This window comes from Martes martes (assembly GCF_963455335.1).
Source record: "Martes martes genome assembly, chromosome: 11".
In the NCBI taxonomy this organism is placed as follows: Eukaryota; Metazoa; Chordata; class Mammalia; order Carnivora; family Mustelidae; genus Martes; species Martes martes.
This window is the reverse complement of record NC_137899.1, coordinates 102,255,054-102,278,991: the sequence shown is the minus strand read 5'-3', so window position 1 is coordinate 102,278,991 and position 23,938 is coordinate 102,255,054. Positions and strand designations below refer to the sequence as shown.

At 59.7% G+C, this 23,938-nt stretch overlaps 2 protein-coding genes across 3 annotated transcripts; both read right to left on the bottom strand.

The window, feature by feature from the left end:
- Positions 1-648: 648 nt before the first annotated feature.
- ASIC3 (acid sensing ion channel subunit 3) lies at positions 649-4,438 on the bottom strand (the record flags this gene model as incomplete). The annotated part of the gene is made up of 11 exons (XM_080818968.1): positions 649-829; positions 962-1,020; positions 1,194-1,265; positions 1,363-1,442; positions 1,542-1,633; positions 1,916-2,063; positions 2,167-2,223; positions 2,328-2,529; positions 2,676-2,803; positions 3,011-3,161; positions 3,905-4,438. 11 exons carry the CDS (start codon positions 4,436-4,438, stop codon positions 751-753), a joined length of 1,602 nt encoding a protein of 533 aa, XP_080675094.1. The 3' UTR covers positions 649-750.
- Positions 4,439-6,604: 2,166 nt separating this feature from the next.
- Positions 6,605-22,493, bottom strand: ABCB8 (ATP binding cassette subfamily B member 8). Of its 2 annotated transcripts, XM_080818868.1 has the most exons (16): positions 22,294-22,493; positions 18,167-18,479; positions 17,651-17,806; positions 17,480-17,574; positions 17,257-17,362; positions 16,305-16,466; positions 16,116-16,201; positions 15,903-16,000; positions 15,438-15,543; positions 12,578-12,611; positions 12,216-12,352; positions 11,985-12,079; positions 11,701-11,834; positions 10,822-10,969; positions 9,238-9,488; positions 6,605-8,561 (listed from the first exon to the last, which is right to left on the bottom strand). In XM_080818868.1, the coding sequence occupies exons 1-16, from the start codon at positions 22,386-22,388 to the stop codon at positions 8,436-8,438; spliced, it is 2,142 nt and encodes a 713-aa protein (XP_080674994.1). In that variant the 5' UTR covers positions 22,389-22,493; the 3' UTR covers positions 6,605-8,435. The 2 variants fall into 2 exon arrangements, with proteins under 2 accessions (XP_080674994.1, XP_080674995.1); XM_080818869.1 differs by lacking the exon at positions 18,167-18,479 and having other exon boundaries at positions 22,294-22,441.
- Between the last annotated feature and the right edge of the window lie 1,445 nt (positions 22,494-23,938).

Genomic DNA, 23,938 nt, shown 5'->3' with positions numbered 1-23,938 from the left:
CCCCAGGACTGTGGACTGGGACAGGAGAGATCCAGAGATGTGGTGAGATTAGGACCCCCCCTTCCCCAGCCCCCAGTTTCCCGTATTTGGGATACAGAGAAAGAACAGGGACAGTGGGCAGTAGTGAGGTGCGTTCTTACCGGCAGGGAAGGGAGGGTTAGGGTTAGGGGGGACAGCTGGGGGGACAGCTGTTCCCATGGAGACGGGTGGTGTGCTGGCCCTTGGTCCCAGATATGAGAAAAGAGGCCTGATCTTCCCAGCAGGACAGCAGCTTGTGTTCCTGGAAGTAGGTAGTTCCTCCTGTCCTCTCCCTGCCTGCTCCCCCTACTTCTCACCAGACTCTGCGGCAGAGCCTTCTTCCCGCCGTTCTCCAACATAAATGCCCCCTCCCTGACTCCTCTCTGCCTTGACACCTGGCTTTGGGCTCCACTGTCGCAGCTGTCATTCTGATGAGCCCATTCACACGGAGCCGCAAATGATGGGTGCCGTCCTACCACTCTTCTCCCAGAGAGATTTGCGGTGGTGGACTGCCATTCACCTACGTCTCGGACACTGCCCACTGGATGCTGGCTGGCAGAGGTCTTCTTGGGCCTGAGTAGGGCTGACATTGGCCTGACTAGTCTGCCTGTAAGAGAACCAGCCGAGGCTGATGCACTAGAACTTTATTTGGGGTGAAGACGGCAGAGACATGAGCAGGCAGGGCACGTCCTGGATGTGAGGGTTGCAGCCCTGAAGACACAGGCGTCAGGTCTAGAGCCGTGTGACGAGGTAGCAGGTGCGGTGGGAGGCAGACAGAGTCTTGGTGACAGCGCAGGGAGGGGTGGGAGGCCTGGTGGGACCCAGACCACAGTGCTGGGACAGGAGGCCTTGTACTCACTGCCTGGCCCTCCTGAACCTGAATAGCATCCTCCAGGTGGGACCTGCCCCTCCTCCCTTGAAATAGGGGGCCATTTCTTGTTACCTGGGGCCCAGGCTGAGGTGGGGACCTTGGGTTCGGTGGCTGCCCAGCCCTTCCTGAAGCTGTGGGAGGAGGGAAAGGGTCAGAGGTGGGGAGTCCTCCCTCCCAGGACCAGCCGAGGTCACTGCACGCTCCTCCCCCACCATTCTTTCCTCAGCTGGGTGGGGATGGGGCTCTAGGTTTCAGGGGAAGGGCTGAGTGCCCATGTTGGAGATGACAAAGGAGGGGTTGTTACCAGATTGGTGCTAGAATGCCTTTGGGAGTGCTTTCGGTTCCAGAAGTATCCCAGGACCCTGTCCCGGAACACCTGGGGGCAAGCAATGGGGGAAGTGGCCGGTGCACACCTTGCTCCAAGTCCTGTGGCCAGATTCCTTTCCCCTCCCCCAGCTGGGGCTCAGGCCCACCTCACAGAGGTAGTCCAGGATCTCGAGGATGGTGAGCAGGCTGGCTCCGATGAACAGCCCCATCTGGCCTCCAATGTCACCTGTGGAGCCCAGGGTACCCATCAGCTCACGCCACCTGCCCTGCCCACACCTCCCCAGACTCCTGGGTACCCTGTGTGGGCCCCCCCGCGTGCACACACCAAGCAGTTCTGACACTTCGTAGGCCTTCTTCTGCTCCACTGTCTCATAGTTGAGGGCCTCGAAGAAGATGTCCAGCACCAGCACGTTCTCTCTGGAGGAAAAGAGGGCAGGAAAGCTCTTTGGACACCCGCTGGGGCCGGCTGCTGGGAGGAAACAGGTGCGCGACCTGCTTCCCGTCTGGGACTCCTTTAAGAGCCCTGGGACCGGCGTCATGGACCCCGTTTGCAGGAGAGACGGTGTCAGAAGGTTAAACAGCTGGCCCAGGGGCCCAGGAGGCCGGTGGCGACGTGCACACTGGTGTGCCACCAGGGTGTGCGCACGAAGGCTCGCCCGCCGCGGGGGCCCGCCCCGCCCCCCCGCCGGCCCGGCTCACGCGATGTAGGCCTCGCTGCGGTTGTGTTTCCGGGCCAGGAAGCGGGCGGAGGCGCGGCTCGGGATCCGCACCATGGAGAGCTCCTTGGCGTAGCGCGTGCTGGCGCACGGGTTGGGGCAGGTGCACGCGTCCTTCCGCAGCATGGCGTCTAGGGGCCACAGTCGCCCGGGTCAGGGCCACCCGCCCGGCGGGGTGCGGGTCGCGGGCGGAGCGGAGCAGGGGCGGGGCTGACGGAGCAGTTCGCGCCTTACCGAGCGCCGGGTTGGCGCAGTCCTTGTACTGCTGGGGGCTGCACACTGGCGCGCCGCCTTGGGGTGGTGGGGGAGGAGACAGCTTCAGGAACTGCCCCCCTCTAGGCCCCTTTGCCCCCACCCGACCCGGACCCCCTCCTTCGCCCCCACCGGCCCCTTACCAGGCATATGCATCATTCGGCAGCCGCACTTCCGAGCCACATAGCGCGTCTCACAGGCTAGACGACACCCCATTAGACTATAGGGAGAGTGGGGGCCTGGGCTGGGGCTGGGGGAACCCAGGGGACCCGAAGGTTCCAGCTCAAAGTCGGGGTCCGGAGATGCGGAGCTGCAGTCGCCCCACGGTGGTGGCAGGAAGCTCAGCTGCAGTCGGTTGGTTAAGGAAGCACCAGGTACAATGTAGGGGTCACCGTGCTGGCGTGCAGAGAGGTGGGGAACCCCCCGACCCTCTGAGGGGCTGTGGGCGGAGAAGGGGGTTGGGGGCCTTGGCGGGGTGGAGGTAGGGATACTTGCTGCTGCTGGCAGGACACAAAGGTCTGGTAGCCAGGGGCTGCCCCAAAACCCAGCTGGTCGATGGTGGGCGGCTCCTCCTGGCTGTGAATCTGCACCCGGATCCCCACCTCAAACGGGGTCTCCTCTGCAGGGGAAAGGGGACCCTGACGCCTGTGTCTCAGGACACCCCCTGCTGCAGTCCTCCCTCCCCAGGACCGTGACCCACCAACCCTGCCCCCTTTTCACGCGAAAAAAATGTGCTCTGGGGCCCTTCTTAGTGCCTCCTCTCCCTCCCAGAGCCTTTCGTACCCCAACCGCGCCACCCTTCCAGCCTGACCCATGGGCCGCATACCCTTGTCCCTCCACACGGGCAGATACTCATCCTGTTGCACATCCAGCATGACCTCCAGCCCGTTGCCCATGCCGCCCTTGGGAGTGGTGAGAAGCTCTGCCCCGTCGGCGCCGGAATTAAAGGTGTAGCACTGACCCATCCGGGTGAAGATCTGTGGGTGAGCAGACACCGGACAGACCTCACCAGGGTACAAGGAGCCCAGCCAGCCCTTTCCCCCAGGCAAACATGAGAACCACGAGACCTCTCCTCTCCCTGCCCTCCATTTGGTCTCTTTGACCACTGAATCCACATCTCAACACCCCAGTCCGTCCCTCGTACTGGCACATAGAGTGGGACCCTCATGGGATCCCATCACTCCAGCCCCTCCTCCCCTTCCCCGACCTCCCACTCCCCAGCCCAGGGCACAGCCTATGGGACAAGTGTTTCTTTGGAGAACGGCAAGAAAGGAAGCGGGTCTCGGCTGCCCTCCTCCAGAACTAGCAGAACGTTGAAGAGGTAGAGGAAAAACACGCTGACTCCCCGGCACAGAGGGCTCTTCTGCCCTAGAGCAGTCCCACTAGATCCCCCCCAACCCCCAGGAGCAGGGTCTCTTCGGACCAGAGCTCGGGCCCGGAACCAGCCTGGGTGAGTGCCCTGTGCTGGGAGGCATGACCTTGCACACTGCGGTCCAGCTGAGTGACAGGGAGGGGACCCCAAGGAGCACAGTCTCCTGGGCTGAACAGAAAGGCCCGGATGGGGAGCTGTGGCCTGGCTGGGAAGGGAAGGATCCCCGGCATGGGTGTTAAGGTCCCCCGGCCTTGGAGGAGCCTGGGCTAGCAAGACTGGGGATGCCGGGTCCCGGATGGACAGGGGCTAGGCCAGTGCCTGGCAGTGCCGGGCTCGTGACCAGCTCACCACGGTGAAGTTCTCAGGCCCGCACGGCGAGCCTCGGTAGCGGCAGTCCAGCAGCATGTCCTCCAGGCTATGCCCGGCCCTGGCGTACAGTCGAGCCATGTCGAAGGTGGAACTGGGCATGAAGCCGGGTGGTGCAGGGGGCTGGCCCAGGGCACGCAGGAAGGCGGCATGGTCAGCGGGCTCCACGCCCAGCAGTGCAGGCCCGGCCCAGTGCAGGTCGTTGGGCGTGAGGCGTGAGCGGCGCAGCGGGTTGATGTTGCACAGGGTGACGGCGGGGAAGGTGAGCCGGTGACTTTCACGCTCGTCCAGGGCTGTCTCGTGGTGGAACTCCCCGTAGTAGCGCACCCTCTCAGCCACTTGGTAGAGGAAGGCGGCCAGGGACAGGAGCACGGCGGTGGCCCACAGCCCTCGGCGAGGCGTTAGGCCCCCGGGGCCAAAGATGTGGCCCAGCCCGTGCAGGGTGCAGCTGCTGGCGAACACGCGGATGTCCGAGGCCGGCCGCCGAGCCTCCTCTGGCCCGGGATGGGTCTTCATGGCCGAGGTCTGGGGCGGGGGACACTGAGAGGGCTGGGGAGTGGTGACCAGGCTGCAGGGGCTTGGAAGGAGGAAAGAGGGTCAGTCTGAGGACCAGGAGGTGCTGAGAGGATTCGGGTGGCCAGGTGGGGGTCACTGCGGGTGAGGCGAGGGGAGGACAGGGAAGGGGAGAGGAGCCCAGACCGGGAGGTGGGGAGGCGCTGGTGCAGCAGGTTTGGCTCGATGGTTCCGCTGGGCTGGGGTTCCGCTAGGCTCAGTGCTGGACTGGGGCTCCTGGGGCTCGGCAGGAGAGACCAGGTAGGGCGCAGCTGGTGTGGAAAGCAGGGGCCGCTGTGCTGGAGACTGCTCTGCTGAGCCGGAGCTGCCGCAGAGGATTGGGTTACAGCAGTGTGGGGGCCGGGGGCCCGCGGAGCAGTCTGGGGGGCAGGGAAGGTCCCTGGGGGGCCAGGCTGAGCCATTAGTGCGGTGAGTTGGGGGGGGGCGCGGCCGTGGAGACCAGAGGCGCCAGCAGAAAACCGCAGCAATCCTGGGTAAGGCTTGAAGGGATCCTGGAGAGAAGTTGGGGCTGGGGGGGTGCCTTAATGGCCCTTCAGACTCCCAGCTGCAGCCCTTATGGTTGGATTGAGGGTCGGTTGCTGACCCTGGGCCCAGGCCCTCCTTCCTTTTGCTTCTCCTCCCTTCCCACTAACCTCACTCGAGATAATCTGTTCCTTTACAGAGAGAGGAGCTGGCTCTTGACCAAGCTGGAAAGCGGTGGGAAGTTTGGCGTTGGCAGGCTCCTCTTTTTGAGCCCCCGGCAGGCCACACTGGACGGCCAGGGCTCTGCACATCCCATGCCCAGGGGTGGTCTGTCTCCAGGGACCCTCTTCCCGCCTCTCCATGCTGAGGCCCTCCTGGCTGAGAGGCTGGGCTCTGTCAACGTGGCTGTGGGCTCCCCTGCCCCATCCCAGGCCGAACATGGATGCTTACCTGCCTCCCTCCAGGGAACACGGGTGCCCTATAATTTCACATCTTTTTTCACTTAAAAACATATTCTGCATACCATGCAATATCTAGTACCTGGAAAACTTCCCCTTTTTAAAAAAATGGCTGTTTGATTCCATTATATGGATGTACCAATGTTCATCCAATCCCATCCCTATGATGAATACGGGGGGTTTCCAATCTTCCGTTGCAAACAATGGTGCTCTCAATACCATTGCACAGACGTAAATTCCCAGAAATAGAACCACTAGGTCAAGAGGCAGCGGTATGGGTAGTTTGGTAGATACCACAAGGTTCCCCACTGTGGGAGTTTCGCACCCCCGTCAGAAACAGGGCAGGCAGTGTATTGCATGGGGTGCTATTCTTTTGCTTTCCTTTCCTTTCTTCTTTTTTTTTTTTTTGAAGTCGGCTCCATGCCCAGTTACACACTCTACCCGCTGAGCCGGTGAGGTGCCCTTGCTGGGGTTGGGGGGGGGGGTTCCTCTTCCTAGAGGAAGAGATACCGTTTCAGCCGGGGTGCCTCGGGCCTAGATGACATGGTAATGCTGGCCTTGAGAGAGCAGAGCGCGGCATCTGATTGAAGACACTGCACAAGGTCAGCGGGGATGATGGGCTGGGTGAGGGTTGGACTCCCAGCAGCAGGAGCAGATGCATCCAGAAAAGCAGAGCGGGCATCTGCGAGGTTAGGACCGACGGGCCTGTAGCACGGGGCTGAGGGCCACGGGGGTCAGCCCAGACGCCCCATGTAGAGCACAGCTGGGGCTGGTCATCATCAGTGTCCGGCCCAGCATTTGGTTAAACGCTCACCTGCCTCCATGTATCTGGGAGCGGGGAGATGCTGCATCGTCGGCCCGAGAGAACAGGGGCTTCTCTCCGATGATTTATTTATTGAAGCTTATTTCTACTCCATCTTGTGGCCCAAAATGTGTGAGGTTGCCAGGTTCACATTGGCGGGCTCCTGGCCGGGAGGGGAAGAAACAGTTCGCCAGCTAACCATGACCACACCATGCTGCCATCACCTGTCCTCCCGTGTGTCCTCCCGACAAGACCGCAGCTCCGCAGGGGCAGGGTCATCTTGGAAGGAGGAAGTAGCTAAGTTTACTGTGTGGCTGTGACCAGCTTCTGAGGCCGTAGCATTGTGAGTCTGAAGTATTCTACCACAGATCATCCTGTTTATCTTTTAAAGGATTTATTTGAGAGAGCGAGCGAGGCCATGCACACACGCACGCATGAGTGGAGGGGGCCGAGGCAGAGGGAGAATCTCAAGCAGACGCTGCCTGCGCTGACCGTGGAGCCCAACATGGGGCTCGATCCCAGGACCCCGAGATACGACCTGAGCCGAAGCCAAGAATCAGACACGCAATCGACTGCGCCCCCCGGGCGCCCCGCAGATGACCCCATTTAGACTCTTAAACTCTTAGGATGAAGTACAGCAGGCATGTGACCCATGGCGGACAGTGGCAGGAGGTGAGGGCAAGGCTGAGGCCTCCCAGCTCACGGCTCCCACGGATCGCACTATTTCCTTAGCTGGGCGGGGGAGGGTGCAGGCTTCGGACAGGCCTTCTGAAGAGGTCAGAAGAGACCTGGAATTTTCTCGGGAGGCGGAGGCTGGAGCTGGTGGAGCAGGAGCTCGCCTCTGCTGCCTCTCCCTCGAAGAAGGGGTGAGGCAGGCCTGTGCAGGCTGAGGCTGGCTCTGGGCTGCACTTACTAGGGAGGTGTTTGGTGGCAAAGCCACGCAGAGCCCACGCTCCGCTCCCTGGGCTGGGGCCACCCTGGCATGCGACCTCTCTTCAGTAAGGAAGCAGGGCAGCACACCAGTGGTGTGTCCCAGTGGCCCTGGGACATTTCAGGTGCTTTGTCCCCAGAGTAGCATCTGGTCCAAAACCACACCCGGAAGTGGCTGCAGGGACTCTCGGCCCCAGCTCCGCACACCTGAGCCACCAATATTCTTCCCCGATGGCCTCCAGTCGCAGCTGACTCTGCTTGTCCTGCATATCGAGGCCACCACGGAAACATGGTGTTGTCCTTGGATATAGCCACAGGATAAATCCACCCGATTTTGTGTTTCATCGGCGTGGGGGCTAAGTTGTAACTCGTCCCTCGCAGTTTGGTGACTGTTAGCACTGTATGACCCGTGTGGCTGGAGTTGGGGGTACATGTCGGCTCCTCCTTTGTGTCCTTCAGAGCAGGGTGTCCTCACGAAGAGGGGCTCTCCGAAATCTCATGGGCGAAGAGTCAGGTGCACGGAGCCGGGGCCGTGGGAAGACAGCCTGTAACCTTCCAGTTCCTTGCGGAACAGACCATGCCACGCCCTGCCCTCCTACCCCTTTCCCAAGGGCCAGGGGCCGGTGTCCCGACCCACCTGTTCTGTTGGACAGGGGTGTGGGAGGTGGGGATGAAATCTAGAAAAAGGACCGTCTTAATGGAGTAGGAAGGAAGGGAAGTTGTTCTCAGAATGGGGACTGTGGGTTTGAGGGGCTGGTCCAAGGGGTGGGCTCCTTCTCCCACGGCTCAGAGAGGCAGTGGGGACAGAGGAGAGTGGGGCATCGGGGTCTAGGAAGGTGAGGTCCTGGCATGGGTGTGGACCACCCTAGTGTGAATTCCCATTCCCACTCCCTGAGCCTGATTTATAAAGATTCCCTGCAGCTGGGCCCGGACACCTTTAGGCTATCAGGTAGAGGGGAGACTTGGCAGGTTTTCTGAGAGGGGACAGGACGGTCTGGGCAGAGGGAGGGAACAGAGCAGGGGCCTGGGGACTCTGCCTCCTCCTCTGTGATTTATGGCTCCAACAGGAGGGAGGCAGCCTGGCGGCAGGAGCAGGGAGTGGATGGGAGCAGTCCCAACCTCCCCCACTTCAGCGCTAGGCCCAGGTCTCATCGTGAGCAGGGGAGAGCAGCCGCCTGGACCCTAGCACACTGGCCGTCCTGGGTGCTTGGTCCCTGGCAGCTCCTGGAGCTAAGCCTTGGCCCTGGGCACCAATGCTCGGCAGTGACCAGACCTCAGACAGCTGCCCTCAGGACTTGGGGTCGCAGTTCCTGGAGCTTCTGGGCATGTCAGGAGCTGGGGCATCCAGGGCCTGTCTCCGGATGAGCTCGGCATACAGCCCGCCTTTTGTCAGGAGCTCTTCATGGGTCCCCACCTGGAGAGAGGAAGGAGAGGGAGGTGATCACCCCAGCCCAGCTCAGAGCCCTAGGCGGGCTGGCTTCTTATCGGCCGTTGGGCTCACTGTCTCCTAAGCCAGTGTCCCTTCTGGGGACACTTTGAACCTAAAGCACGGTTGGTTACAGATCGCCACTGGCAATTCTGTATTTGTTAGCGCCTCCTCTCTATTTAGCCGGATTTTGGAAAGGCATCTGAATCCTTCTACCTCTCTAACAGAACCCAGAGACTCCAGCTTGTACTTGAACAAGCAGCTGGGTGCTAGGGACCAGGCCCCACGTGGCCTCCCGGCCTCCCTGCAGAGCCAGGCTCTGGAGAGCTGCTCCTGGCCGGCCCCGATCACGGTCCCTGGTGCTGCCTCTTCTGACCTCAGCCCCTAGGCCTTTCTGTTCAGCACTCGACACTTCGCTGAGTCCTTTCCCTTTGGTCCCGGGAGCCAGGTCGTAGCTTGACAATTCCCATGGGACAGAGGAAGCGAGACCTGAGAGACCAGGGCAGGAACTCCCGAATCCACACACAGTACTGCTTCCGGAATACGGCCCCAGGCCCCTGGGCCAGGCCACCCCCTCCCACGGCCCAGCTGAGCCACTTGTTCTACTCTGTCCACGGTGGATGCTGTCCCAGCCCACTGCGCCGCTGCCTGGCCCCCCGCTGACCTCGCAGACCCGGCCGTGGGCCATGACGACGATGTGGTGGGCCCCGCGCACGGTGCTGAGCCGGTGGGCAATGACGAGCACCGTGCGGCCGGCGCTGGCGCGGTCCAGGGCCTCCTGCACCACCTGCTCGGACTCCGAGTCCAGCGCGCTGGTCGCCTCATCCAGGATCAGCACCGAGGGCTGTTTGATGAGGGCGCGGGCGATGGCCAGGCGCTGCTTCTGGCCGCCAGACAGGGTTGCGCCCCGCTCACCTGGGGGGAAGGGGACAAGGCGGGGGCCTGAAGTGATCTTCACAAAGGGGCACTGGGGCCGCCTGGAATGTCCCATCTGCCCCCCACCAACACCAACCCCCTCCCTGGCGCTGTGCACACTTGTCCCGCCTCTGACGCCTCAGCATCCTGACCCCATAACCCTGTGCAAAAGCACGAACGCACTCACACCAGAGAGCGGGAGCTGCACAAGCGTGGGACTCAGTGCACCCAGAGTCACCGCGTGCCCCTCCCACACCAGCGCAGGGTCTTTGAGCTGCGCTGGGCCTGCCCTATTCTGGCCTGCTGGGTCTCCGCCGCTGGGCGGACATCCAGGACCTGGATGTGGGCCCTGGAGTGGGGTGACGGCTTGCCACGGGGCATTCTGGGAAGACCACCCTTGGGGTCTACAATGTCCACAGGAAACAGCAGAGGTGACTGCCCGGAGCTAGAGAGAGCACCACGGTGACCGCGGTCCGAGAGCAGTGGGGGCGGACCGGAGTCGCAGATGGGCCTGGGAGCGTGCTGGGGTCTGAGGTACACGGAAGGAGCCGCTCCAAACAGGTGTGGGGACAGCTCCTCCCCTTGGGGTGGTGTGGGAGCTGAGCAGTGAGCAGAAACGGCCGGAGCAGCCACAGCCCATGGACGACGGCTAAAGACGGGGCACGAAGGGGGTGCCACTTCACAGGTATGACGCTCAGCTAGACTGAGCCCTCGGTTCCAAGAAAAACTGAAAACCCCAGCTATGCCACACCTTGACGTGTGCTGGAACATTCCGCAACAGGGCCAAGACTCCGGATGAAACACCTGGCCCCAAAGGTTGAAAAAAGACCCCCTGAGATGAACGCACAAAGCTGTGAGCCACGTGGGGAATGTTCTAGTGTGAGGCTGGGATATCTCAATGTTCCAGGACCATCAACACCCGTTTCTGGGTTAAGTCAGAAGGGAGACCCGTTCAGCCACATCAATCCCTGTGGGTAACTAGACAGAAACATTTTCAAATTAAGGAATAAAGGAACAGGAATGACACGGGAGCCAGAAGCGTAAGGAATTTCGAGGCGGTAATACCACGGTGCTTCTGGTCAGGTCTTAGGATGTGGGGGCCCCTGGGAAGCTCTGAAGGGTCCCAATGCCACGGGTCCCTTGTGTCCCTGGCTGGGTCCCATCCCTGCACTCCCTGTGGTGTCCCCGTCTTTGCAGCCTGTGTGTGGTTGAACCACAGAACCATGTCCGCCTACACAGGTCTAGTGTTCCCTGATGCCAGGCCTCTCCTGGCCCCTGGATTCTCACACCACGGGCCCCGCAGACCCAAGGAGAAAACCGCCCTGGGACTCACCGACGATGGTGTTGTAACCCTCCGGGAAGCTGGTGATGAACTCGTGGGCGTTGGCCTCCCGGGCAGCTGCATACACCTCTTCGTCCGTGGCTCCCGGCTTCCCAAAGCGGATGTTTTCCATGATCGTTGTTCCAAACAGGACTGGCTCCTGCGGGTGGGGGATCCACATGGGACATTCTGACTTTGCCCTGAACCTCAGAGGGGTGCATCGGGAAGGGCGATTTTGGCTACACTGGAACTACCCTCTTGGAGGGCGAGTAGAGGGAGTTCAAAGTTACAAGTCAAATAAGAAAATCTATGAGTGTGGGAAGAGGCTGAGCTCCCCGCAGGGCACAGGGTCCCTCAGGAGTGGGATGGGAAGGTGGCTGGGAGAGCAAAGCCCCTCCTCTCTGGAGAGATGGGGTGGGAGTCTGCATTCTGGCTTTCTTTTGCAGGAGAAGGAGGTAAGGGTGCCTTCTGCACCCACTCAGAGGGAGAAGACGGACCCTTGCTGGGTAGCACCACCTCAAACAGAAGGAAAGGAGTAGGGCTAAGGGCTTCAGGTGGGGCCGTGGGACCTTGCCTCTTGGGGATGTGGGGGTCTCTCGACCTTTTGGACACCACAGGTTTATCAGAGAACCCAGGAATCCTCAAACAGCATCCCACCCCACCTGCTTGGATGGGTTTAGTTGAGAAGGGGAGTTCCTGCCCTGGGGACGAGGGCAGGGCTGCGGGGGGCTGGCCCGGGGAAGCCTGAGATCCCCTGACAGCTAGGGGACCAGTGAAGGCCAGAGCCCTCCCACTCCCGCCCCGCCAAAGAGAACAGGGGAGAGGGTCTGGGAGGTTAAAGACACATGTCCTAGGTGAGCCTGTGCAGAGGAAAGCCTCTCCTCTCCCCACCTGGCTGATGAAGCCAATGACGTGGCCCCGGAGCCAGGAGGGATCGAGGGTACGCAGGTCCCGTCCATCCAGCGTCACTACGCCTGCCGTGGGGTCATAGAAGCGCTCAAGCAGGGAAGCCACGGTGGTCTTTCCTGGGGAATTGGGGTCGGGGAGATGGTGCGGTTACAGAAGTGGCATGGTTCCTGGACATTGTGCCAGGAAAGGGGACCCCTGGGGAGGGTGAAGGGGCCCCTCCTCCTCCCTACAAATCATAGTGGGGGACGGTGGTGGGTTCGTCTCACCTCCCCCAGACTGGCCCACAAGCGCCACGATCTTGCCAGGGGGCAGGGTGAGCGTGAAGTCCTGTAGCACCTGCAAGCCGGGGCGGCAGGGATAGCTGGAGCCGAGAGAGAGCCTCAGTCAGACCGGGTTCCCAGCCCCAAACTACCCTTTTCTTTTCTCAAGTCTCACTGGACCTCGAGGTGGGGCTCGATCCCAGGGGGAACGCCACCGCCCCCACCGCCGATGCTGACCTGAAGCAGACATCGTGGAATGCGATGGCCCCGCGCAGGTGCTCTTGGGGGACGCGGCAGCCCCCAGACAGCGGGATGCATGGACTCAGAGTCATGTATTCGAAGACCCGGGCCCCCGCGCTGAGCCCCCGCACCACCTAGGGAAGGGGTTAAAGTCTGCGGTGAGGGAGGGCTGGGGTCTGAGGGAAGGGCCGGCAGCACTGCACCATCTCCCGGCCTCCCGCATGCAGGCTGGGTAGGGGCTTGGGGTGGCCCCTCCGCCTGACACCACCTTTCTAGAGCACATGGGTGACGTTGTTGCCGTGACTCCAGCCCAGGTCTGATGTCCACACCTGGGGGCCCACCCCCCGACTGCCACTCACCTGGCCGAACAGGATGGAGAGGTTGGCCATGGACCTGTGAGGAAGAGAGGAAGGCTGACAAAAGGGGACATAAGCCCGAGAGAAGACCAGCGCCAGAGGGGAGGGTATGGGTCTCAGCTGCACTTGGCGGGGAGGCGGGAACAGGCAGCCTGAAGGCGAACCCCGAGAATGCTCCTGCAGTCCGGGATGGCGGCAGCCCCGGGACCCAGCGACACTAGACAGCTCGCCAGCAAGTCGCTTCTCCTCGGAGCCATGCTATCGCCTTGTTCGCTCCTCGGCCAGATGAGGCTGGCGGCTGTCAGAGGCCTCAGGACTGGGGCTCGAAGGACAGGCCGCCTACAGCGTGAAGGTCGGCCCCGGAACACGAGGGATGGTGCCGTTGCCACGGGGCAAGGGCAGATCTAGCGCGATGGGACTCCCAGGGGAGCAAGGGCTAACTAAGGTGGAAAAACGAACAGGAATCCTTTCCCAGAAAGAAAACCAAAGCTACTGGACCATGGGTGGGGTGTGGGGGAAATCTGGGGGGACCCCAAGACAAAATTCCAGAGACTCCTTAGTGTGGGCTGGCCCTGCGTGGGGCATGGCGCGAGCGTGTCTGTCTAGACAGAGGTCGCCTCCTCTGGCCTGCGGGGCCGTCGGCCACTGGAAGGTGACTCACGCTTCTCGGTCACCAGCCCCTGACTGGGCCGGCCAGCCCGCGACAGTGCGCGCGCCTGTGAGTGTGCACGCAGGTCCTTCTCCAAGAGGAAAGATCGACTCTCGTGAAGAGGAAAGTCACTTCTTCCAGCTCCGGGGTGAGGAGGGGGAGGAGCCCGCAAGGAAGCGGTTCCAGCAGGCCCGCAGGGCTAGCGGCATTCGCCAACGTGTGCCCAGAGGCATCAGGCAGGAAAGAGCCAGGACAGTGACTGTCCGCGGATGAGAAGGGGGAACAAACCGCATGAGAGATCTGGAAGCCATTAGGGCCTGGCGGCGGCGCCCGGCAGCAACCAGAAACCAGATGCCCACGGCTCGGCGTGTGACGGCCTTGCTCTCCGAGAAGGCGCACATGGCAGGCACTGGCTCTCCCAAGAGGCCTGCCGGGTGGGCGGCCTGTTCCCAGCAGGGTCCAGGCCTAGATGCAGACCAGGCGGCCTGACCCTGACTGGGGTCCGTCTGGATGTCCCCCATTTCCTCCAGAGACCCGGTGCCACAAAAAGAACACCTAGAATGGGGTCTCCGGGTCGAGGCTGCGTCTCTTCCCTCCCTGCCCCTGCTGGACCCCAGGAGGAAATACACCAGCCTCCTTAATAACAATAGACCTAATTCCTCTAAAGTGGAGGCGACGGGGCCCCCAGAAGGATGGGCCTAAGGCCCGTGGCTGTGGGAGCAGCTCCCTCTAGCAGCCCGAGAGAGAGGGAGTGCGGACAGACCCCCAGGCTTTCCTGTTTGTGATAAAGCCCTGCTAACGGGCGAGGCAGCGCAGTGGGGAGGGAAGGAAGAGGTCTGAACTCAGGCCACGGGGGGACAGGGGGCCCAGGGGAAGGCGGGTCTGGAGGAGGAGGGCCAGGCTTGGGAAAGGGAGGCCCCCCACCCCCACGCCCGTGGAGGGCCACATGGTGACAGTATGAATAGAACCAGTGGGGCTCATCGGGGTCCTCGGGACCAGAGTAAGGGGCCAGGGCTCAGCCTGGGGTCAGGGCCACGTCCCATCTCTACAATAGTCAGGAGCCTCTTAGTCCCCAGGCTGAAAGGGGGATGAGGCCACTTGGGATCTGAACTTCAGAGAAAGTCTGAACGGGGCCCCGTTAGGGAGCACCGCACCGGACATAAGTGAGGCCGAGGGTGGGGCTCCTGGGACAGGCTCCCCCCTACCTGGGACGGTGAGGAGGCTGACGGTGAGGGATGCTGGAGGCAATGGGCGGTGAGACATGACGCACAGCCCGGCCACGCGTGCCATGAGCATCACGCCCCACGGGGATGGGCACGGAGGGCTGTCGGAGGTGATACTGTATTTCCTTGCCGTGGCTGACGGTAATGCCGGTCTCTACCCTTCGGTGATTTATTATAGCACATCCGCTCTTCAATTATTTATCGTAACATCTAGTTGTGCTTCCCGTACTTTTATATACACAGTGTGTGAGGGAGACGAAGGGATGAGAAACAGCAGCAGGAACCGCTCGTGTTTAGCTCAGAAGAGAAAGGGAAGGGGAGGCCTTGGGGGTCTTGTGCGAAGGGAGCCGAGAGCTCGGGGCAGGCAGACCTCAGAGCCATGAACACACCGAGGTCCAGGGTGGGCAGGGTGGGAGAGGGGGTGAGCTTCTCGTCCCTGGGAAGGTCAGGCAGAGAACCGCAGGCGAACTCTTAAAGAGCGACGTGGGCTGTACCACGGACGTGCCGGGGAGACACCATGCTGAGTGAAACAGGCCCGTCACAGGATAACCACTGTGCGGTCACACTTGTGGGAGGGACTCAAAGTGGGCAGAGCACAGAGCCAGAGGCTGCCGGGGGGGCCTAGTAGTTAACGGGCCCAGCCCTTCAGGTCTGCAGGACAAAGGAGGGCTGGTGACTGACGGTGTGACATGTGCAGAACACCACCTACGTCTACGCTGAAGACGGGTCAAGAGGGTACATTTTACGTTACGTGCATTTTGCCACAATTTCTCATTTTAAAAAAAGCTATCATGAGCACTCCTGAGCTGTTTAGGTGGCCGAAAAGGACAGCTGGTGCAGGACGCTGTGGGCGGGGCTGGGGGGCTCTCAGTCCCTGTTCCCCTGAGGAAACTGGGCAGCCAGGGGCCGGGCAGCAGTCCCCAGAGCAGGCTGCCACCGCCGTCCCGTGACCCAGCAGGCTCCTTCAGGAGGGGAATAGCTTCACACTCACCTCTGCACTGTCTGGGAGGCCACCAGGAAGGACATGAGGTCTCCCCCTGTCAGCTGCTGCCCAGCCACGAGGGAGCCCCCGATAAACAGGGTCCCCAGGACCATGCCTGCACGGGGAGAGGGCCAGGTGGTTAGCACGGAAGTGCCGAGGAGCTGAGGACAGAGCCCAGCCCAGGTGTCAGAGCCCAGGTCTAGTCCCTGCCGTGCCTCCAACTGACTGAAATGTCACCGAGTCACTTCAGTGGCGTCTTGCCTTTGTTTCTTCATGCGGAAATGAGTGCGTGCGTGTAGGGGGGGGCGCTCGGGCAGCTGGCACCGGACAGACGTCTGAAGGGCACCAAGCGCATGGAGGGCTGCCCCTCGCCTGCCTTGCTGGGACCGTCCTTTGCTGCTCCACGCTCCTCCCCAGCCATGACTCGGTGCTCCCAAACCCTGGGGTCGGGGGTGGGTCGACTTGCTCACTCACAGTTGAAGGCGATGTTGGAGAGCCCCTGGAACAAGGCAATGCCTCGGCCTAGCTCCTCTGCCTTACAGCGGGACTCCTCCAGCTCCGCTCCATAGCGTCTGGGGAGAGAGGCCAAGCACGGCTGTCAGGAAGCAGCCAGGTTGGGGTGCAGGGCTGGTGGGGTGCATTCGGGGAGTCCTCCCTGCTTTAAGACCTTCCCGGTCTGGGACTCACTCCTCCTCCCGGTGCTCCATGGCGAAAGCCCGCACAGTCCGAACATTGCCCAGGGCCTCATCTGCTACGCCCGTCGCCCTGGCAACCTGCAAGGAGTCCAGGAAATAGACAGCGAGGTAGGAGCCCGGGAGGGATGGCAGGGCAGAGAGAAATGGGGCAGGTGAGGGGGGTGGGCAGGAATGCCGGTACCTGCTCCTGACACTGGCGAGACAATTTTCGGAGAGCTGAGCCCATCAGGGTGCCAACTCCCATGAGGGTGGGTGTGGCCACCATCAGCAGCAGTGTGAGGCGGGGGGACAGCATGGAGAGGGACACCAGGCAGCCAGCCACCTGAGTGCAGCTTCGCAGCCCCTGGGGAGAGGAAGAAGGCGGGAAGGCCATTTGGCAACAGCACCTTGACGGGGGGACTTTACAAGGGTCTGCTGGCTATAGCATTACCCTCACAAGGCCAAGGCCATAGGTCTGAGCCCTGGGAGGCCAAATGGCAGTCTACCCAGTCATAAAATGGAACTCTTTCCCTACTAGCAGGCAGGAAAGGGCTAGGTGAGAATGTCTACAGACCACAGCATCCTCCCCCAGACAAATCCCAGTTGGCTTTGCTTTTTTGCTCGAGGAACTGAACAGAAAGAATTGAGTAGGGATGTCATCCGGGACCGCCAAGGGCCAGTGTCTGGCATGACCCAGCAGGCACAGTGACAGTGTGGGTGGATGAGGACAGGACATCAGCGATACAGTAAAAAGCCTTCACTCATTCCCCTTAACACTTGTCAGCGCGCCAGGCACTCTGGGAGTGAGGCAGGCCAGGGTGATTTTGCTCTTGGCAAGCTGGTCCAGGAAAGCTCTTGTCTGAGTCCTTGGGAAGGTTTTCCGGGGAGGTAGTATTTCAGAACAGGAGAGAAACAGCCTGTCCTGACCTTGGACGATGCCACAGCACCTCCCTTCTGTGAACTTCCCCATTCCCTCACCCACACCCTCACCAGACAGCAGGCTTCTCACTTGGTATGAGCCTAGGCTCAGGGCCCAATAGAAAGGCAGGATGCGGCTGGCCTGGTGTGTCGGCCCTAGAAAGAGTGTGTGTGTGCATGTGTGTGTGTGCGTGCGCGCATGCATGTGTACACACAGGGGGGCCTGGGGGACTGACCTGGGAGATGACGAGTTTGAAAGATGATTTAAACTCCTGCACATCAGTTGTCAACCGGCTCACCAGCTGCCCAGTCTTTAAAGCATCAAAGAAAGCAATGTCTTGTCTGATGGTAGGTCAAGGGTGCCAGAGGTCAGGAAAAAGAGAGAGACAGAGTTCAGGCTGAGCCGCCCCACCTCCAGGCCTTCAGCCACCCCGACCCACACCCTGTAGGCGGCAGTACTGGAGCAGGTTGCTGAAGAGGGCCCTCCTCATGTCCACAGCCATGCGCTCGCCGATGCGCGACAGCAGCACCAGGTACCCGAAGGTCAACAGCCCCTGGGAGAGAGGCCGGGGCACTCAGGACGCCTGGGTGGCTCCTCTGGGTGCCCCCAGGCCCTCCCCCGTGCTGTACCTGAACGCCATAGAGGATGAGCAGGTGGGTGCTGAGATGCCGGGACTCGGTCAGGAAGCTCCCCACGTGGTCCCGCGTGTACTTGGCCACGATCTCCACCAGTTGGCCCAGAAGCAGGGGGATCTGCACATTCACGAGGGCCGCACCCAGTGCCAGCTTGGGGAGTGGGGGAGATTTTAGAAGGGGCTGTCTTCTTCCCCATCCCTGGTCCTGACCTCGGCGCTCCCTCCCCTGCAGCTGCTCATGCTTTGGCTGCTTCTGTGCTTCTGATATGGCTGAGTTAGAGCCCAGGCTGCCAGCCCTTGGGGACCCCCATACCCTGCACACCCAGCTGCTCTGCAGAGGAGCTCCCGGTACCCCCCGGCTTCCAGTCCCCGAGGCCGGCCAGCCCTTGCTGCTTCCGGGGGTCTAGTCGGAGACTTGGTGAGGCAGACAAGCTGTGTCCCGACAGCTCGCCAAGCCCTGAGTGGCTCCTTCCCCGTCCCAGATGTGGGGGAAAGGACAGGGGCATCTCACCACGATGGCCGCCCCCAGGACCAGCAGGTGGGGGCGCAGAAACTGCCAGAAGAGCTTCCAGTTAAAGCGGGCCTCCCCGGCATAAGGTCTGGCGCGGGCGGGAGGGGCCTCTTCTGCCTCACACAGCGCCACGAGGCCGAGGCGGGGGCACTTACTCAACACCACGGGGCCCAGAAGGACTCCCCCAACCCAGCGCCAGGCGCACGGTCTTTGGCTGGGAGCTGGAGGTGCTCGAAGGAGGTGGACCCAGAGCCGGGACCTCAGCTGGGCTGCGGCCCTGAGGAGGTAGGAGCTGTGGCGGCCATGAGAGGACCTGCAGGGAGAGAACGGCACCGACGGCTCAAGGCCCCGACTATCCCTCAGAGGAACGCACACAGGCCAAGCAGTGGGGGACCGAGACAGCAGCCTGTCATCTCCCCGTGACACAGTGGGGCCTGCTCAGCCTCCACGGGCCCCTCTGGTCAGTGACCATCTCCGACCCATGCTTTTTCTGATCGCAGGACGTCATGTTGGATGCAGCTAGTCTACAGGCGCTCCTTTTCCAGATGGGGACACAGAAGTCCCGGGGGAACCCGGCTCGGAGAGGCAAGACAGGGAGAGCGTCTCCCCTGTGCCTGGCGCCGTGCTGGCAGAGCGGTCCCCCGTCCCACGTCCACGGCCCGCTGTGTTTAATCCTCCATTCCCTGGGAGGGAGCTGCCTTCCCCTCACTTGATAAAAGAAAATGTCACGGGGGCTGAGGGAGCTGGAATACTTTGTCCCCCAGCAGCAGAACGGGGACAAGAGGAGACCCCTGCTGTGCGATTCCAGAATCCAGGCTTGTTCTACTCCGCCACGTGTGCGGTGCCCAAGGCCATGTGTGGCAGGGCCTGGACCCGCCCCACGTTTTCTGCAGGTCGGGGCTCACTGCAGCCCTCACCCTGGCTCCTCTCAGGCCTTGAGGGCTTATGTGACAACGCATGGGGGGGAAATGGTGACACATTCCCTATCAGCTGAAGGAAAAAAAAAACAAATAAAAATCCAAATGATAGATCTTGTCACCTCAGGCCAAAATCACCTTCTCTGTTCCATGGTTTCCATACGGATCCATGGCCATGCCGGGCTGAGTGCCTACTGTATGCCAGCGCTCTGCTGCGAGGCACTGGGAACAGGGATAAACGGGACAGACCCAGTGATCACCCTCACCGAGTTAGGTTTTAGTGGGGAGGACTAGCAGCTAGTGACAAAGCTTGCTGAGTGTGGGAAGGGGCGCGACAGGGCCCTCAGGGAGCAGAGAGCACGCCCTTCTGTCTGAGGGAGTCAGGAAGGCCCTCCTGAGGAGGCTGAGGGTGAATGGGAAGGAGCTGGCCAAGTGAAGGCAGTGCAGCTGTGTGTGTGTGTGTGTGTGTGTGTAGAGAGTAGGGGAGAGTTCTAGGCAGCAGGAAGCGTGTTTGGAACAGATGCAGGTAGGGAAGATGGAAAATGACAGGAACAGAGAAGCTGAAGCCTGTGGTACAAGGGAGAGGAGGCGTGCGGTGGCGCAGGCGGGGCAGGCCTGCCAGTCCTTTGAGAACACCTGGACTTTAGAGGGCAATGGGGACCATGGTGGGGTGGGGGGCATTTAGGCTGAGGTATGACATAACCCAATTTACATCGTAAAGATCACAGCAGAGAGGAGAAAGCTGGAGAGGGACAGGATCGGCTACAGGGAGTTTGTTAGAAGCAGAAGTTACCTGGTCAAGGGTATATGGTGGGACACTCAAAGATTCAGACAAGGTTGGGGCGCCTGGGTGGCACAGTTAGTTAAGCGGCTGACTCTTGTTTCAGCTCAGCTTATGATCTCAAGGTCCTGGGATCGAGCCCCGTGTGCTGCGCCCCATGCGCTGGGCTCCATGCTTGGTGGGGAGTCTGCTTAAAGATTCTTTCTCCTTCTCCCTCTGGCCCTCCCCCCCATTTGTGCATGCTCTCTCTCTCAAATAAATCTTAAAAAAGAACATTCCCTTTGGGGGAAAAAAAGATTCAGATGACCTTATTGATGGGAGGGGCTTTTAAAAAATGAATAAAGGGGCGCCTGGGTGGCTCAGTGGGTTAAGCCTCTGCCTTCGGCTCAGGTCATGATCCCAGGGTCCTGGGATCCGGCACTCTGCTCAGCGGGGAGCCTGCTTCACCCCGCACTCTCTGCCTGCCTCTCTGTCTACTTGTGATTTCTGTCTCTCAAATAAATAAATAAAATCTTTTAAAAAAATAATAAAAAATGAATAGAATGAGGTTTTCCCTTTACTCTGATAGTCTGTCATATTTTCGGGCGCTGCTAACTGCATCTCTCCTTCATCCTTCCCTTGTTCCAGGGAGGCCTGGGTGGCTTCTTACCACCTCTTGTTATTCTCCTTCCATCCCACTCCAGCTGTCCAGTTTTTACATCTTGTTTTCCACTGTGTACTTTAGGTCTATCTTAAATTTTAGACAGGGAAGCTCACCCTGCTTCCGATTTCCCCATTAGACTTTACATTCCTTGAGGCAGAACCTCTACTCCATTCACGTTGCATTCCCAGCACTTAGCAGAGCTCTTGCACATAACAGATGTCCAGCAAATGCTTCTGTTTGTTGAGTGCACGCCCTCATTGGAAATGCAGAAGAGAAAAATTTGACCTGACCTGCTACTGTACTGTTTGCAAAGTTTTAGACTTACTGAGGCCAACAATAAGAGATACGTTGTGCACTGCCACCCAGGACAATAAACATGTCAGACAAAATTGAAATGTTTCACAAAACAATACTTTCCCTAATTTGTTGCGCATGTATCCTATTATATTCACTTAAAAAAAATTTTTTTTAAAGACTTTACTTGCTTGAGAGAGAGAGCATGAGAGGGGAGAGGGTCAAAGGGAGAAGCAGACTCTCCACTGAGCAGGGAACCTGATCCTGGGACTCCAGGATCATGACCTGAGCTGAAGGCAGTTGCTTAACCAACTGAGCCACCCAGGTACACCACTTTTTTTTTTTTTTAAAGGTAGGCTCCACACCTGGCCTAGGGCTTGAACTCACGACCGAGATCAAAAGTCACATGCTCTATAGGTGTCTCCTATTATATTCACTTCTAAATGGTCCTGACCTACTAAATTCGTTTTATGATCTCTTGTTGTGACTTGCACATTTGAAAGACACTGCACTTGTGAACACACAAATACTTGGATGTTACTTGACGTCTTTCCCTGGGTTTCTCTCTGGTTTAAATGATATCAACCCCTAACTCTTTTCCTAAGGACTGTTTTCAAACTTTTTAATAATTCACCATGGCTACTTTCCAGCTTCTCTCATCTTCTCCAAACTAAGACTCTAAGCAGGGCTTGGTCACTGCCAAGAACTGGCGGATTACTTCCCGGCAACAGTGCTTCTAGCTCCAGCTTGGCCCCGCTCCTGCTCTCTTTCAATCAGATAGGTTTTCCAAATGCCCCAAGTTCACATCCACCCACCACTGCCAGTCGGCTGCCTGGCTGGCCTGCAGGTTTTTCACTCCAGGATGCGAAAGGAATCAGTCCTTTCTCATAAAGCATTTACACTGGAGCCGTAGTTTCAGGGTCCACGTTCGTTTCCTCCCTGCGTCTGTCTCTCTCTTTGAACCAGCATGTGTAGAGGGAACACACAAGAACACACATGTACGCGTTTCTAGATTGACTTTATCTCTGCTGAACGTATCCAGATTTAGGAACCATTTATGTCCAGCTCATATTGAATCTCGGGAGCAGCCCCAATACTAAATGTCTCTGGACACTCATAATTTTTGTCCAAATTGCTAGACGAATTCCAAGAACCAGGACAGGAAGAGGGCAGGAACGGCGGCGACCCCAAGGCTCAACAGGTGCGGCACGGCGCCCTCTGGTGGGAAGTACGGACCTGGTGTGGTCACCGACCTAGAGCGTGCCCTCCGTCCAGCCCACACACGGATACAGACGCACCGAGTCTCCGGCTGGCACCTGGGTCGTCGCTATAAATAATTGAGGCCAAGCCCCGGGGAGTGACATTCCACCCCCGGGCCGGCCTACAACTTCCGGCAAGCCTCGCGCGAGTCCGGGACTCCAGCTCCCGGCGGGCCCCACGGACGGCCCGCCGGTCAACGGCCCGCGCTCCCAGGAGCTTTGTCACTTTTTACCTGACGGCCGAGAATGTCTGGAAGCAGAGGGGTGGTAGCAGCCTGCCTGGGACAGGGCCACCCCGAATCCCGACCCGAAATAAGTGCACCAACATGATGGGACGAGACTACACGAGCAGCCGGCAACGGCAGCTTCACCCTCATCCCATTGAGGGCTCCATGTTGGCTCCGCCCCCATCCCGACAACCCCTTCGCGCCTCGGCGACGACTGGCGGAAAGACGCGTCAATCCCGCCGAAGACTGTGATTGGAGGAAGCCTTTTCGGTCCTCCCCCTTCCGGAACTGTGATTGGAGACAGCCGCCTGCCTGCCCGCCCAGGCTGGGCGGGGCTGATCAGGTTGGGGCATTGCCTCCCGCCCACTGCCGGGGTCAGCTCTAGGGTGACCTTACGAATGTGTGACCAGTGCGTCCTTCCGCCGTGGGGTATCCATAGTAACGCCCTAGCCGCTGACCTCGGGGCTGTTCTATGGGTGCTGCTGGCGGACTCCAGATGTCCCGGGGTCTCCAAGGAGTGTGGAGTGCCGGTCCTAGGGGAGGAAGGGACAAAATTGGGGAATTTTTTCAAAATATCTGCACGCTCCTTGTCACCCGCCCCTTTCTCCCAGGCAGGTCAGAGTTCCAGGGGCGGCAGCCACGTGTATTTGGGAAAAAACTACCCTGATGATTCTGATACACGTCCCCTAATTAATGATTGAGAACCACTAGTGTGGAAGTCCTGTATAGCTTATGGAGGCGCGACCCCAGATCCCCCCCCCCCCAGATGCCTTCCTCACCGCAGTCAAGGTGACTTGCTTAAGGCTCCCACGGCACAGTTCTGTATCTCTGTTGAGCATTAATTTATTTCTTCTGTGTGATTTTTTGCATAGCTACAGCCCTCACGGGCTGTGATTTCTTTCTGGATAGTGGCTCCTCATTTATCCATACCCCCCTCCCCTCCAAGTGCCTGGCAGAGAAAAGTGCCCCCTCTTTTAAAAAAGATTTTGTTTATTTATTTGACAGAGGGAGATACAAGGAGAGAGGGAACACAAGCAGGGGGAGTGGGACAGGGAGAAGCAGGCTTCCCGCAGAGCAGGGAGTCCGATGCAGGACTCGATCCCAGGACCCTGGGATCATGACCTGAGCGGAAGGCAGATGCTCGATGACTGAGCCACCCAGGTGCCCTGAAAAGTGCCCTTTTTATAATAAATTCCCTTGAATTGGGGTGTGATAAGGGAGGCTGTCCATTGATGAGTCTGGGCTGGAACTGGGCAGAAGAAGATGCCAGATTAGCTTGAAGTTGGGCTGGGAGTACGGGAGGGGTCCTAATGTGAGTGTGGTGGAATATTGGGGTGAGTGAGGTTGAGGAGAGATCAGGCAAAGCCTACAAAACTCACCCTGGCAGCGGTCTCAGAGAGATGGGAATTTCCTAGCCTCTCTGCCATGTGGGATTCCATCTTGGGCACTAGGATGCCCCCTCTAGGAGGAGGGAATCTCGTTTTCATAGCTCTGCCTCCTGCGGCTCAGGGATAAAATGATGCAAGCCCTGAGCTACTATAACAATCCCCATCCCTGGAAGGCAGCACAGAAGGAGAAAAACAGGCGTGTCTGTGGACTCCCATTTTGTGGGCAATTCCATGATTGCCACCACATTCCTCCAGTGAACGCT